The sequence below is a fragment of the Marmota flaviventris genome, chromosome 4 (assembly GCF_047511675.1).
Source record: "Marmota flaviventris isolate mMarFla1 chromosome 4, mMarFla1.hap1, whole genome shotgun sequence".
Lineage (NCBI taxonomy): Eukaryota > Metazoa > Chordata > Mammalia > Rodentia > Sciuridae > Marmota > Marmota flaviventris.
In genome coordinates this window covers 79,218,553-79,235,428 of record NC_092501.1, presented here as the reverse complement: position 1 = coordinate 79,235,428, position 16,876 = coordinate 79,218,553, and the positions used below count along the sequence as shown (strand labels likewise).

At 34.8% G+C, this 16,876-nt stretch overlaps 1 protein-coding gene across 1 annotated transcript in view; it reads right to left on the bottom strand.

Moving 5' to 3' along the window:
• The window catches only part of Znf33b (zinc finger protein 33B), a 36,842-nt gene extending 20,528 nt beyond the window's left edge, over window positions 1-16,314 (bottom strand). The window contains exons 1-4 of the mRNA XM_027947925.2: window positions 16,291-16,314; window positions 15,146-15,198; window positions 12,128-12,272; window positions 11,770-11,865 (exon numbers count right to left, since the gene is read on the bottom strand). Coding sequence (XP_027803726.1) covers window positions 11,770-11,865; window positions 12,128-12,272; window positions 15,146-15,154 — 250 coding nt within the window. The 5' untranslated portion in view covers window positions 15,155-15,198; window positions 16,291-16,314. The remainder of the gene's footprint in view (window positions 1-11,769; window positions 11,866-12,127; window positions 12,273-15,145; window positions 15,199-16,290) is intronic.
• Window positions 16,315-16,876: the final 562 nt, after the last annotated feature.

Genomic DNA, 16,876 nt, shown 5'->3' with positions numbered 1-16,876 from the left:
AATTTGAGTTACCAAAAATATTGAAACTTCAGTTATTGTGTATATGTCATCACAAGAGTTATTCAATTTGTTTTATACCCTACAAAGGACGTTGTAAATGAGAAAGTACCCATGTTTTATAGGCCACATGTGGGCCCACACTAATCTTCCAGGGCCTCTGACATCAGGTAATGATAAGACTGATAAATTAGTTGCTGTTTGTCAGCAAATGTTTTTTTATGACTATGCACAAGCTTTGCATTCTTTACATCATCAAAATGTTTTTAGCATACGTAAAAAATTTAATATTACTAGAGAACAAGCTTGTCAAATTGTACGTCACTGCCCCCAGTATGTTATACACACTCTATCTTTACCATCTGGGGTAAATCCCCATGGATTAAAGCCAAACCAATTATGGCAAATGGACGTAACTCATATTCCTCAATTCGGTAAACAATGTTATGCGCATGTAATTGTAGATACTTATTCTAGATTTATCTTTGCTACAGCCTATAAGAAAGAAAATACTCAACATGTTATTTCTCATTGTTTAGTTGCTTTTAGGTCATTTAACTAAAGGACATACAATCCATCCTCAAAACTTACATGTTATTTCTCATTGTTTAGTTGCAGTATTAGGATGTCCTTTACAGATTAAAACCGACAATGCACCAGCTTATGCAAGCTCTCTTTTCAATAATTTTGCCAAGAGTTTTGGATTGACCATAAAACAGGTATTCCTTATAACCCTCAAGGTCAAGCCATTGTAGAACAAGCTCATTTATCTATTAAGCTACAATTACAAAAACTAAAAGGGGAGTAGGACCATGACTCCCCAAAATAACCTCAATCATGCTCTGTTTGTTTTAAATTTTCTAAATTGTGACTCAGAAGGTCACACTGCAGCTGAGCGACATATGTCTTCCACAGCAACAGGTCCTTTAGGCCGAGTTTGGTGGAAGGACTTACAGACTGGTCAATGGAAAGGACGAGATCCAGAGATTATGTGGGGCAGAGATCATGCTTGTATTTTTAATAAAGGTGCTTTTCATCCTATTTGGGTACCTCCAATCAGGCATGGAGGACATGGAGCACCAAGATTCAAATGACTGAAGATCAACCCAGAGAAGCCTTCCCAAAGGAAGAAACCTCAGAAGAAGAGAAGAGTGGCTCGGAGAAACCAAATGAAGAAGCTGATCTCGTGGAGTGATCTAAGGAAATTAACGCTACATGCTACAAAAATGATTCGACTTCCAGGTGAAGCTAAAACTCCAATGACTGCTGCAGTAATAGCCCTATTGGGCTATCAGGTAAAAGGGAATCAGAGAGAAACCTATTGGACTTATTTTCCAGATCCACCTCTAGTACACCCAGCAGTGTGGATTGGAGAATCCATCCCAGTATTTATTAATGACTCATATATGATGGGAAGATTTACAGACACTCATAATGCTCCCAATCATGTGACTGGATTTAATTATTCCAGCTATAATGCCCAATTACCTTTGTGTTGGTCCCATGATAAACATGCTGGCTGTCTAAAAGTGTCATTTGAGGAAAATACAGCAATTGAGAGACCTAAACCAACTAATCGTATTGTTAATGGAGACTCAAAACCTTATATTAGATCAGTTACTAAAATCAGTTGTGACTTTCTCATAACAAATCAGTCATCTCAGCAGAACATCCCAGAATATCTCATTGTCCTAACCATTCTGCAATAGAAATTGTCACCTTTCCTAAATGTATAGATTGGATAAATACTTTTCCAATACAACATAAGGTGTCTAGAAATAGTGGGTATATTTTGGATTGGTCTCCTAAAACTGACAAAAGGCAGTTACACAAGAGTACTGCCATGACTCCTAGAGGATTTGTTAGCAACATCCTGACCTTCAGCAAAAGTGGCATTCAGAAAGATGTTTGGTGCTTAATTGCTGCCTCAGAATTCTTACATTTTACTTAAAACTTTACCAGAATTTGTAGGCAAGAACTGTAAGGAAGGTTCTTGCTGTGGCTTACAAGCCTGTGTTCAATCTCCTTATGTTTTAATTACTGGAAATATAAAAGTTAAATGAAAAGATGATAGATATCTTGTAACATGTAGTAAGTGTAATTTAACTAATTGTAGCACCAGATATAATACAAGAAAAGGAACACTGATACTCCATCAGCCTTCTTTTGTCTTATTACCAGCTAATATTTCAGAGCCATGGTACATTGATGCTGGTTTTCAAGTCTTACAACAAATACATGCCAAGCTAGCGAGATCTAAACATGCCATTGGACTCATAATAGTGGGAGTTGTTGCCTTGGTTTCTTTTATTGCTTAACAATCACAGCTTCAGGGGCTATATCTCAAAATATTCAACATGCAAATTTTCTTAATAATTTATCTCAGAATACTTCCAAGGCTCTTCATAATCAAATAAATATTGATGAAAGGACTGAGACTAAGCTAAATGTTTTAGAGGCAACTGTCGTAAATACTGGTAATGAACTTTCGGCTTAAATGTCATGCTAGCTATAAGTATGTGTGTGTTACTGCTGCCAAATACAATGATTCCCAATAGGACTGGGAGAAGGTTAAAAACCTTTAGATGAGTATTTGGCAAAATAATAACAGCTTGGATCTTTTGGAGCTCCATCATCATATGGAGCTCCAAAAGATCAAAGAAGTAAGACTGATTTTTCGGACCTACTTCCTTAGCTAATCAAATATTAAACACTCTGCAAGGTATAGTCTTGCATTGTTCTCTTTGCTATTAATTCTCTTCTGTGTTGTAGTTGTAGGATGGCGAGCCTTCAAAACAAGGATTTGGGGACTCGAAAAAGTGACCCATCACCTGCTTTTTCAAAGAAAAAAGGGGGAATATGTGAGGGGCCGCCATGCCATGTGACCAGCATTTTCCTTCCTGATTGGTGAGGATCTGTTGGTCACTTCCCGTGATCTGGCCAGCATCAAAGTGGCCCTAGATGGCAGCTCTGATTTTGGAAGTCGTAAAATGTCCAAAACGTGTCTTCATGCATAGGTGTGCATTCCTACAGCCCCAGGGGTTGAGTTACCTTTCCTGTCCTTGTAACTCTGCCCCTCTTGACCTTTTTTGGATGGAAATTTCTAAAAAATGAGAATTTCTCCAATAAAAGACCACTCCCAAATGTGCTAGCTCTTTCTCACCAGCCTCTCGTGATATTCCTTGCTCTTCCATTTGGGAAGCTTGAGGCTGAGGGCAGAGGAGCCATCCCAGGGCTTGAATTAAAGATAAATTGTGTGTCTGTGTTTTATTTGGTACCTTAGAAAATTCACTTAAGTAACCCTAGTGTGGCTGCCCAAGCTGGCCAGGGGCAGTAAAATAGTCCCTTACATAAGTGAAGAAGTGATAATCATCCCAACATTTATGTAGATGCAAACAATGAAAAATCAAGGAAGGGAACAAATCACCTCAAACAGCCCACAACATTTCAGCAACACCACAGTGGAGGAAATGACAGAGCAAGTATTTTGAAAGTTTTCAGTTAAAATGTTCAGGGAGCTAGAAGAAGATGCAAGGAATGTACTTAGAAAATACAGGAAGTGAGGGCTGGGGCTGGGGCTCAGTGGCAGAGTACTTACCTAGCATGTATAAAGGCACTGGGTTTGATCTTTATTAAACACCACATAAAAATAAGCAAATTAAATAAAGGCATTCTATTCATCTACAACTATCAAAAAAATTTTAAAAAGAAAATACAGGAAATGAAAGATCATTTCAATAAAGAGAGATTCTGTAAAAGAACCAAAACAAATCCTCAAATCAAAAATTCAATGAAAAACATTACCAAGAGATTAGACCACTCTGAAGACAGATTCTCAGACTTTGAAGACAAAGTATATTAATCTTGAAAATAGTCAAAAATAAAGAGAGCATGACCAGAATATGAAAGAAATCTGGGATAACATTGAGATAAAATAAAAGAATCACTGGGGTAGAAGGCTCCAAAATATGAACTAAAGGAATGCACAATCTTACCAATGAATGTTTTCCAAATCTTAGGACTAAGATTAAAATTCAAACACAAGACCAAAATAGGCAAGATCAAAAAGATCCTCTCCAAGACATAACATAATAAAAATATCTAACATACAAGATTTTTAAAAGCTGCAAGAGAAAATCAGCAAGCCACATTTAGAGTTAAGTCATTTTAGATTTCAACTGACTTGTCAGTCCAGACCTTAAAAGCCAGGAGGGTTTACAATAATATATACTAAGCCCTGAAAAAAAAATGGGTGCCAACCAGGATTGTTATATGCAGCGTTCAGAACTGAAGATGAAATAAAACTCTATCATGATAAGCCAGAACTAAAAGAATTCATAACTACAAAGCCTATATTACAAGACACAATGACTATTTCCATGCATAAGAAATGAAAAATAAATATGAAATCAGTATAGGGACAAATCACACTAGTACAACTAATTAAAAAAGAATCAAGTGTGAATTAAGTAAGCATTGGAAATAACCCAAAATATCAGGAAATAAAAATAATCTTTCCATAATAATAATTAAATATTATCAACTCTCCAATCAAAAGATTAAAAAAACAAGATGCATGCAAATTGGTACAACCCCTCTGGAAAGCAGTATGGAGACTCTTCAAAAAAACAGGAATGGAATTGACCCAGTTATTTGACCCATTCCTTTATATATATCCAAAGGATTTAAAATCAATATACAACCACATCAATGTTTACTGTAACACAATTTACAATAGCTAAGCTATGGAGCCAACCTAGGGGCATTTCAACACATAAATAGATAAAGAAAATATGGTATATATACACAATGGAGGATGGCTCAGCCATTAAGAATAACTTTATGACATATGCCAGTAAACGGATAGAACTGGAAACTATAATGCTAAGTGAAATAAGATAATCTCACAAATCCAAAGGTTGAATGTTTTCCCCAATATGTAGATGTTAACCCACAATAAGGGAGGGAATAGGAAGAACTGACGTTCGTTAGATTAGACAAAGGGGAATGAAGTGAAAAGAATGATAGGAAAAGGAAAAACAGTGGAATGAATATAACATAACTCTCCTATTTACATATATGAACAAAGCCCAAAGACTCTCACCATCATGTAAATCGACAAGACTAGGGACATAATTAGAAAAACATATATTCCATGCTTATATAATTATATCAAAATGGATTCTACTGTCATATAAAACTAAAAAGAACCAATTTAAAAGAAAAGAAAAAACAATACCCAACCACATATTGTTTACAGTAGACTCACCTTACAGGCAAAGATATCCATAGATTGTGGTAAAAGGATGGAAAAAGATACATCATGCAAATGGAAACAAAAACCCAGCAGGGTAGCTGATAAAGTAGACTTCAAGCCAAAATAAATCTGATAAAGTAGTCTTCAAGCCAAAATAAATCAAAGAGACAAAGAAGGTCACTTCATACTGGTTATGGGAATCATCCAACAACAAGATGTAATGATTGCAAACATTTATGAACCAAATATCAGTGCACTTACATATATGAAACAAACCCTTCTCAATAAAAAAAATCAAATAGATCACAATACAATAACATTGGGTAATTTCAACACACCTCTCTCACCACTAGATAGGCACTGCAAACATAAGCTAAGTAAACACTCTTTAGTACTAAAATATTATTAATCAAATGAACCTAAGAAACATCTATTGAATATTTCATCCATCAACAACTGAATTCGCTTTATTCGCAGCAGCACATAGAACTTTCTCTAAAAAAGATTATATTTTAGGGTACAAAGCAAAGCTTTGCAAATACAAGAAACAGAAAATGTCCTTGCATCTTATCAGATTATAATGAAATGAAACCAGAAATCAACAACAAAAATAGAAGCCATTCTAACATATCAAGATTAAATAACACACTTTCAAATGAGCAATAAATCACACATGAAATCAGGGGATAGAGAAACAACATACCAAAATTTCTGGGACAATACGAAGGCAGTTTTAAGAGGAAAGCTTAATAGCTCTGGGCTTCTATATTTTAAAAATTGAAAAATGCCAAATAAATAATCTAATGTAGTACCTAAAAGCACTAGAAAAAGAAAATAATAGCAAAATCAGTAGGAGATAGTAAATAATTAAGGTCAGAATTGGAATTAATAAAATTGAAAATAAAAAACAATGAAAAAAAGTAGTTGGTTCCATGAAAAGATAAACAAGATTGATAAACCCCTAGCCAAACTAACCAAAAAAGAAGACCTAAATCAACAAAAATTAGAGATGATAAATTAAAGACATATCTGAAATCCAGAGGATTATTAGAGACTATTTTGAAAATATAAACTCCACTAAGCTAGAAAATCTTTAAGACAACTGAGAAATTCTGTTATATAACCTATTCAAATTGAACCATGAGGATATAGAAAATTTAAATGAATTAATATCAAGCAATGAAACTGAAGCTGCAATTTTAAGCCTTCCAACAAAGAAAATGCTAGGATCAAATGGATTCTCAGTCAAGCTCTACCACAATTTTAAAGAACTAATGACAATTCTCATATTATTCCATGAATAAAAAAGAAGGAATCTGCCAAATTTATTGTGAAGCCAGTGTCACCCTGATTACAAAATCAGACAAAGAACACATCAAGGAAAGAAAACTTCAGTCCAATATCCCAGACGAACATACATCCAAAAATCCTTAAAATATTGGAAAACCACATTCAAAAACAAGAAGATAGTACACCATGATTAAGTGGGCTTCATCCCAGGGATGCAAAGTTTATTCAACCAAAATATTTAAATAAGTGTAATTTACCAAATAAATAAGAGTAAAAGACAAGAATCACATTATCATCTCCATACAGAAAATGTATTTGACAAAGTCCATCATGCATTCAATTTCAAAACACTAGAGAAACTAGAGATAGAGGAACTTATCTCTAATGTCCAATATTGTGAAGACTATATACAATGAACCTCAGACCAACATACTAAATAATATAGAGAGGAAAAACTGAAAGCATTTCTTCTAAAAACAGGAGCAAGACAAGGATGTTCCCTCTCACCATTCCTATCCAACATTGTCTTGAAACTCTAGCCAGAGCAATCCAACAAGAGAAAGAAAGGGATACAAATAGGGAAAAAAAAAAAAAAGTCAAAGTATCTATTTGCTGATGTCATGATCCTGTATTTTGAAGACCTAAAAAATTCTACCGGAAGTCTTCTAGAGCTGACAAAGAAATTTAGCAAAGTAGCAGGATACATGATCAAAATACACAGATCAATCACTTTCCCATACTCCAGTAATTAATCTGCTAAAAAAGAAACAGGAAAATCCTCCCATTCCTAATAACCTCAAAAAATAAAACAAAACAAACAAACAATAAACAATCGGGAATAAGTCTAACTAAGGAGGTCAAAGAACTCTAAAATGAAAACTAAAGAACACTGAAAGAAAAAATTTTGAAGAATTAACACTGTCAAAATGGGTGTATAACCAAAAAAGTTATACAGATTCAATGCAATCCCCATCAAAATACCAATGATATTCTTCACAGAACTAGAAAAAAATCAGTTCTAAAACTTATTTGGAAGCATAAGAGACCCCAAATAGACAAAGAAATCCTGAGCAAGAATAGCAATGCTGTAGGCATCACAGTACTAGACCTCAAATTAACTATAAAGATATAGTAACAAAAACAGCATGAAACTGACATAAAAACACACAAGACCACCAATGGAATAGAAGAGAAGACACAGACAAATCCACAGAGATACAGTTATATGATGCTCAACAAATGTGCCAAAACATACACCGGAGAAAAGATAGCCTTTTTGACAAATGATGTTAGGAAAGCTGGATATCCATATGTAGAAGAATGAAACTATCTTTAACTCTGGCAAAAGTCAACTCAAAGTGGATCAAAAACCTAAGAATTCGACCAGAAACACTGTAACTGCTACTAGAAAACATAGGCTCAACATTCCAACATATTGGCACAGGCACTGACTACCTTAACAAGACTCCTAAAATGCAAGAAGTAAAACCTATTATCAATAAGGGGGACAACATCAAGTTAAAAAGCTTCTGCACAGCAATGGGAACAAGGGTGTGAAGAAAGAGCCTACAGAATGAGAGAACTTTGCCATCTGCTCTTCAGACAGGGCATCAATATCCAGAATATGTAAAGAACTAAAAAAACTTAACAGCCAAAAAACAAAACCAACAAAAAATAACCCAATCAATAAGCAGGCAAAAGAATGAAAGAGCTACTTCTCAAAAGAATACAAACAGCCAATAAATATGACAGGATAAACCTCATGATATGCCTCCCTCCCCCCACACAGAGTTTCAATAAATTTGAAACCACTGAAATTATACAGTTCTTTTTTAGTCATGATGGAATGAAACTAATAATAATAGTAAGGAAAACTGGAAGATTCACAAATATATGTAAATTAAACACTTAATGGACAGGTCAAAGGACAGGAGAAATTACAAAATGCTTAGAAACACCAATGAAAACTGAAACACAACTTATAAAAATTTATGGAATGCAGTGAAAGCAGTACTCATAGGAAAATTTAAAGCTGTATACAATCTATACTAAAAAAAGAATAAGGAACTCAATTCAATAACCTAACTTTACACTTTAAGTAACTAGAAAAAGAAGAGCAAACGAAACCCAAAGCTAGCAGGAGAGAGGATATAAAGATTAGAAACAGACCTTGAAATGAAAACTAAACTAGAAAACAGGGTAACAATACAGAGAATCAACAAAACCAAAAGTTGGTTCATTGAGAAAATAAACAAAATTGACAAATCTTAAATCTAGACAATTAAAGAGAAAAAGAGAGGAAACGTGAATAACTAACATGAAAATGGAGATATTATTTACTAACCTATAAGAAATACAAAGAATTAAGAGAATATACCTTGTAGAGTCATAGGTTAATAAATTAGATAACCAAGATGAAATAAATACTTGGAAATAAACTGACTCAACAAGAAACAGAAAAATCTCACAAGCTCTATAACAAGAGATTGAGTCTGTAATCAAAAAATGCCCAACAGAAAAAGTTAAGCAACAGATAGATTCACAGATGAACTCCACCTAACATTTAAAGAATTAACACCAGTTTTCAAATTCTTCCAAAAATTAGAAAGGTAGGAATAACTTCCTAATTAATTTCATGAAGTCAGTATTATTACCAACACAAAAGCCAGATAAAGATAAATACAGGAAAAAAATTAGACCTATATCCTCTATGACTATAGATGGTAGATTATACACACACACACACACACACACACATACCCACACGCCAGCAAAATAAATTCAACCATATATTTAGCTATATATTTAAAGGATTATATCCTATAACTACATGGGTCTTACCCCAGAAATGTATTTTAACACAAAAAAATGAATGTTATAGACTGCACTAATAGAAACAAAAAAAAAAACACATGATCATCTTGATTGATGCAGAAAAGGCTTTGACAAAATGCAATCCCTTTCATGGTACATACTAAGAAATATGGAATAGAAGACAACTTCTTAAGCATGATAATGGGCATTTATAGAAATTCCACAACTTAATAAAGGATATCCTCCTAACATCAGGAATAAGACAAGGATTCCTACTTTCACCAATGCTAGTCAACATTGTAGAATAACTTCTAGCCAGTGAAAATAATAAAGAAAAGGAAATAAAGGCATCCATTAGGAAGAAAGATTTTGAAGTTTACCATATCTGAAATTTACAGAACCGTTCTTACTTTGTTTTGATTAATTTTGTATAACTTATTTTTTCAAGATCTTAACCAAACTATGTTGGTAACTATGCTATGAGTTTTCTACAGATAACATATTTTATAGTAATGCTTCTTGTTTTCTTTACCATCAATATGTATTTTATCTAATATATATTAATCATTTATATTTAAGACAAATTTTGTCACTTGACTCCTATTTTATTTGGTTTCTATATTTCTCATATTTGTTCCTCTTGTTTTCTTATATTCCATCAATGCATATTTGGTGTTACTAAGTATTTCATGTTCTATAGTTTTTCTTAGTAGTTAGTTGATCTAGTTACCTATGTAACTTTTTAACAGCATCAATATTTTATCATTTCATATGAAATGTAGAAAACTCAATTTCATTTAAATTACTTCACCCTCCGCATGTCTTAAATATAACTGTCTTACATATTTCTTCTACAGAGAGCACTGAATCATGTGACACTATAAATTTTGCTTTAATCTTCAAATATAATTTCAGAAATTCAAAAGAGGGTTACTCTATTACTTTTACCCCTATCTTTGCCAACTTTCAATTTCTTTTCTGAAGGTTCAAGTCTCATTGCTTTCTATTTAGAAAACTAGCCATTTTCTTAAAGGTAGATTTGCTAGCTTTTGTCTAATAATGGAACTGCATTTCACAAGACAGAATATTTGTTTGATGTTATTCTCTTTCAGTACTTAAAAAGATACTACTTTCTTCTAGTCACCATGGTGTCAGATGAGAAATATGTTGTCACTTCCTACAGGTAATTCTCCTTTGGATTTAACTATGATTAATAAATTAATTATGATTAATAATTATACTTTGATCATCATGTGCCTTCAGCATGCATTTCTTTGGATTTATCTTATTTGATATTATTCAGATTCTTGAATGAAAAATTTTATGGTTTTGTTAAATTTGAGAAGATTTCAGTCATTTCTTCCTCAAATACTTTAAATACCTCTCTCTTCTCCATCTGTTACTGTTACAACTGTGAGGTCTTTTTCTGTTGCCCCTCTTTCCATATATCAAGAGAATCAAATTACTTCTTACTTCCATGCCTTCCAATTTAGTCTAAGTCATCATAATCACTCATAAGGAGAACTTTGAACTAATGAACTTTCTTTGTCCTTGTTATCTATATCAATGTTTTCTCTATAGAGTTGAGAGAGGTCTTACACAATATACATCACACATTGCTCATCTGCAGAAAATCATCAATAAAATTAAATTACTTAACAGAGTTTATGATTCTCTCATCTTCTGTATAGTAACTACCTCTGTGACATCATCAGCTATTTCTCCTTCCATCAATCACTCCCCAAAGTCCTTGTGACTTTTTATTATTCCTCAGAAACACATAAGCACATTCCTGTTCATGGGCTCAGCAGCTATTATTTCACCTTACTGAAAAAAAAAAAAAAAAAACGCAGTCTTCATAGCTCATATCATCATTTCATTAAAGTTTTTGCTTTAACTTTAACTGCACTAAGGTTTCCTCTGATCACCACAGAACACTGACTATACATAAGTATCTGTTTTGTGTTTAGTACTACTTGTATAAATTCATTTAGACGTTGTTTTTTTCACTACTATATACTGAGTTCTTAGAAAATGACTAACACATAGCAAGAACTCAATATTTGTTGAGTCAAAAAATGAGTATATTAAAGAATGTGTGACAACAGAAGGAATATAGAACAATGGAAGTTAAAGTGGGCAACTGAAACTGCTTTGAGAAGCACAAAGTAACCAAGAAAAACAACAGTAAACATAAGACAAGCAAAGACTAGACAATGGGCAGGTCTAAAAATAGAAATTAGTTTTTAAATGAATCAAAAAATACTTGAGAATGGTGTTTGGAGGTTTGAATTAAGAATCAGTAAGGATTAAGTCCTCTAAAAAATGTTCCACAATTGCCAACCCCTGAATTAACTACAAGAAAATAATAAATCTCTTGATGTTTCTCTGTACAATAGAGATTAACTTACCTGGGAAGCTCTGGCTTGGGAATTCTGCCTCCAATATCCATGGTTCCTCTCCTTGCTCTAGCCTGAAGATCACCTCTGGCTTGGTCACACAATACCCTATCAACAGGAAATAATTATGGACTTGGCTGGCAGCCTAGATGTCAGGGCCTCTGACAGAGAGGAAAACCCACTGCCATTGTAACATTTTACTAGAGAGATGAACACAACTATCCTCGATGCCCCATAAGTGATCAATCAACACTGGTTTCTGAATTCCAATCTCAAATATTATTAAACTAAATAGAATTCCCATATATTTCATAATTAAAGAAATAAATAAATGCTATTTGGAATTACACAGTAAGTAAACAGGTCTTACCCACAGAGACAAGGTGACTGTAGTTCTCCAGCATCACCTCTCTATACAGGGACCTCTGGCTAGGGTCCAGGTGCTGCCATTCTTCCTGGGTAAAGCCCACAGTCACGTCGTTAAATGACACTAACTCCTGGAATTTCTGTTCAACCTGAAATGTTCATAATTAGTTGACATGGAAAAAGACATATGGAACTGATCCTCACTGTGTTTATTGATTACAAATTACTAAGATGATTTACAGGATATTTGTTTTTGCTTTATATATCAGTAGGAAAAGAGAAACAATAATAGGAATATTCTACTATTGCATTAAGGTATGAATTGATGTGCGAAAAAAATTAGCAAGTTCTCACAATGTACCTGGAACTATTATAGTAGCTGGAAATAGAAAAACTGTTAAAAATCTTCTTGTATTTAAGAACCATACAACCTGATTTAAAAAAAAAAAAAAAAAAAAAAACATAATATATACAGAATATGTTGTAAATGTGAAAGTGAAAGTACATACAAGATAGACTAATATAAATTGGGAGCAAGATGAGTTCTATTTTGAAGCACAGCTTTTGGCTGAAGAGTAATACAGTATTCTTTACAAGACATGGCACAAGCAAAGGCAGGGAACTTTACACACTGAAGAAATCAGCAATAGGGCAAATGGCAGAGGAAGACATGAGAACATGGTCTGGTGCTGTCATGAGATACTGCCATGGAAGTATTCAAGGAATTCATTACGAAGTAATTTTAGACTAATAGTCTCCACAGTATATGACCATTGCAAGAATATTTTTGAGTACTACCAATTAACACAAATTACAGAAATTGTCAATTCATTTCTTATGAATTTCACTTTAATTCTCATTTAGGTTTTAAAATGTAGAAAGATAGCCAGATATAATGGTGCACACCTATAATCCCAGTTACTTGGGAGGGTGAGTCCCAAAATTTTTAAAAGGGGTGAGAATGTAACTCGGAGGAAGAATGCTCTTGGAGTTTAATCCCAGGGGTAACACACACACACACACACACAAACACACACACAAATTTGAATGTCTAACATTTTACTTCACTGCAATACATATTCCAGGTTCTAACCCTTCAAGTTATAGACTATAATTAGGATGTATAGAAAATGGAAAGATTTGGGATCTATTATAACATCTGTAGGATATTCAGTACAAAATATCCAAATGGATTGATTTGGATATCTCTAGGGTACATTTCTTTATTTTAGGAAATACTGCTATGGAAGAGGAGAGCCAATGAAGAGAGAGGAGCATATTATATGATCAGGTTTTCATTTATAGAACCAATCTTTTCAAGAAAGGCAGGGGGCAACTAAAGTACAAAACATCACAACATTGATAAAATACAAGAAACAATAAACTACACATGAGCAGATCTGAAATTATTAGTAAGGATTCTGGCTGTGGAAATGTACAGGACAGCGTTCCTCTGGTGAGCAAACTCCTGGGGGGGTGGGGGGGGTGGTAACAGGCACCCTGTTTTCCACACTTGGAATATTCTGCAGTTTCTCCCAGGAACTAGTAAGATAACTAGTACATATGCAGTGCCTAGCTGCTATGGCAATGCCCTTCCTGAGGAGGCTCTGTGCTAGAGTCTTATCAGCCTCAATCTTGACCTCAGGCACACAGCTCCTAGGAATAAAGGAACTCTCTTGTTAGAAAACCACAATGTTTCACCAAGCTCCACTGAACCTGAACCTATCCACAAAACAGTAACTTTAAACAATGGACTTTCTTGAGAGCTTCACAAAGGTTCTAACATTGCACACTGTAACTGTAGTATGTAACTGAGAAATAAACGGTATAATGTTGCTAACTCTGTAACCTGCCTAATGACACAATGAATAATAATGTACTACTGATGCCAGTAACCTAATGTAACCTATTGATATAAATAAAGCTGGCAGCTTGGACAAGGGGCTTTCTGCCTTTCTGCCTTTCTGCCATCCTGCTATTCTGTCATTCATTCTGCTTTTGCAACTTTCCTCTGTCCCCTTTTGATTTCTTAACAGCTACTGGTGAAGTGGGAGGGAAAATGTGTATCATCTAAGCTTGAAGACACTTAAAAGCACTCAAAATAATAAACAGTATTGCTCCACCAGCTATATGTTTTTAATGTACGTATTTCAACAAAACAAGACTATAAGACAAAGTATGAAAACTTGGAACTGAACACGATAAGGAAGACTCCAGAAACAAAGCATCAAAAGAATGCTATCAGATACTGACAGAGGAGTCATCCAAGGACAAAAATCAGTAGGATAATGTAGCACTTATTCAAGGAATGCAACCACAATCTAGTCATTGATTGACCTTTATTTAGATAAACTCCAAAAAAAAAGTGTAGAAACAATACTACATACTATGAGAGGAAATGTGACTGAGACTCAGAAACATTTACCAGAATGTCAACTTTGAAATGTATGCTACATAACCTATATACAAAACCTGGCTAATATAAGATAGCTATGTAAAGTTTATGTTACAGGTATACATAACAGGCCATTTCTTCCTCTCAACATTCTAGTTTTATGCCAGAATCATACAAGACCATTCAGAAAATTGACACTATTTGAACCATGTCTTGAACCATGTCTGTAACCTGCCTAATGACACTGCTGAAGAACAGTTTAAGGAAACAGACTGCATTAATATAAGGCTATTATTGGAAGGTTATTCACTATGTATCTTTGTTAAAAACAAAAGGTATCTTTCAGAAAGATACCATTGTTTTCATAGGATTCAGTCTTCTGCTGCAAAACTCATCTGCCCTGATGGTTGAAAACCCAAGAGACATTTTGCAGCTCACCTGAGTGATTTTAAGGTTATATAGTCAGTATATATCAACATGCCAATGCGACAACCTATCTGTTGGTTTATATTTTCTGCAAAATTGGATTTTTATCTATTACAATTTTCTCATCTTCACATTGACTCTTACAAATCTTTCAAAATCCATTGTAAAATAACATGAAGGACAAATAAACATACAACTTACCTTGTTCATCTTGTGCTGTTCTTGGAAAGATGTAGACAACTCTGAAGACACAGCTAGTTAGCAAAAAGGGAATGGGATCATAAAAGATCTGGCCTGCTCAGCAGCTCATGAATTCTCCTGCCCTAAAAAGCTACACTCATTCACTAGATAAAATGATTCCTGTGGGAGAATTGATCTCAGGCACACAGCTCCTAGGAATAATGGAACTCTCTTGTTAGACAACCACAATGTTTTACCAAGCTCCACTAAGCCTGAACCTGTCCACAAAACAGTAACTTTAAACAATGGACTTTCTTAAGAGCTTCACAAAAGTCCTAACATTGCACACTGTTAACTGTAACATGTAACTGAGAAGTAACATGTAGCTGTATAATGTTGCTAACTCTGTAACCTGCCTAATGACACAATGAATAATAATTACTACTGATGCCAGTGACCTAATGAATAATAACCTAGAATAATGCCAACACTCCACTGACCCTTCAGAATAATCAGGAGGAATGATGAAAGACCACCTGACTCTAATATAATCATGTAGCTCATGTGCACAATTTTTTTTTTTTTCTGAATGAAAGTTAATATTTGCTTCCTATGGATCTCAACAGAATTCTCTTGTGAATACTAAGGATTCACAAAAATATTAAAACAATAATACCGGTCAATTATATTACTACATCTAATGAAGTAACATCAACATTTCACAGTTGTAAAATAATACTCTGGACTGATATCTATCAGTTTTCCTACTAGTGTTATTTAACCTTTGATTAGTGACTCCACAAAAAGCAATGCTTCACGAGGAAAAAAAAAAAATTCTAAATTTAACTTTGTTGCTGTTACTCAACATGTGTTTAATAAGAAACTTCCTTTCACTTAAATGACAAAGTAGAAAGGATTGGCTTGGGAGTCAGGAGATCTCAAAATAGTTTTGGCCACTAACAAAGTATGATCCTGAGATGCAAAAACCTTTAGGGTTTTTTCTTATTCCTTTTCAAATGAAATAAAAAGATAATTCTTGTAGATCCTTCCTAAACTTTAGGAGAATTAAGACAGAAAAACAGCACATATCAAGATGCAGTGATGAACATAATAGAGAAGCAGTTCATAATCTCTAAAGAATGAAGAACCAAGGAAAAAGAACTTGCCTAAACAAAGTTGATAAGAAATCCGTAGTGACTAACGAGTCCAAACTCCCACGCAAGGCGTTGGAAGAACCCTTAGCTCTCACGCAGGCTCTCCCTGCAGCATCGCCCCCTCTCCAGGAGCTCCTAGTAAACTTCCTCCTGTGCACACCTCCTCCTTTCGCGGCCCCACACACAACTTCAACAAGCGCGCCACTGAATCTGTAGTGACGGGGCCTCACATCCTGACAAAGACCCCGCAGTCCCAGGGTCCCGCCACGGGGTCCACAAGGTTCCTTACTACCGCCAGATACCGGCCGCTGACCGCTCTCGGGGCCCCTCGTTCCTTGCCCAGCCTTTCAGGGTTCACTGGTCAATCCCCAGCCGTGTCGCATTGACCACAGAAGACTACGAAGACTCTGCTACCCGACCAACTCAGGAGTTGAATAAAACCAGGGAAGACGGAGTCCTAGAGGCAGCAGACGAAATGAGGCATGCGCAAAACGCGGTGCAGGGCCCGACGCAATAATGAAAAACTACCTTTCCCATGAGGCCCCGCGACCAATAATTCTTAGGAATTGCGGGGAACTGTGGATTTAGCTCTAGGGTT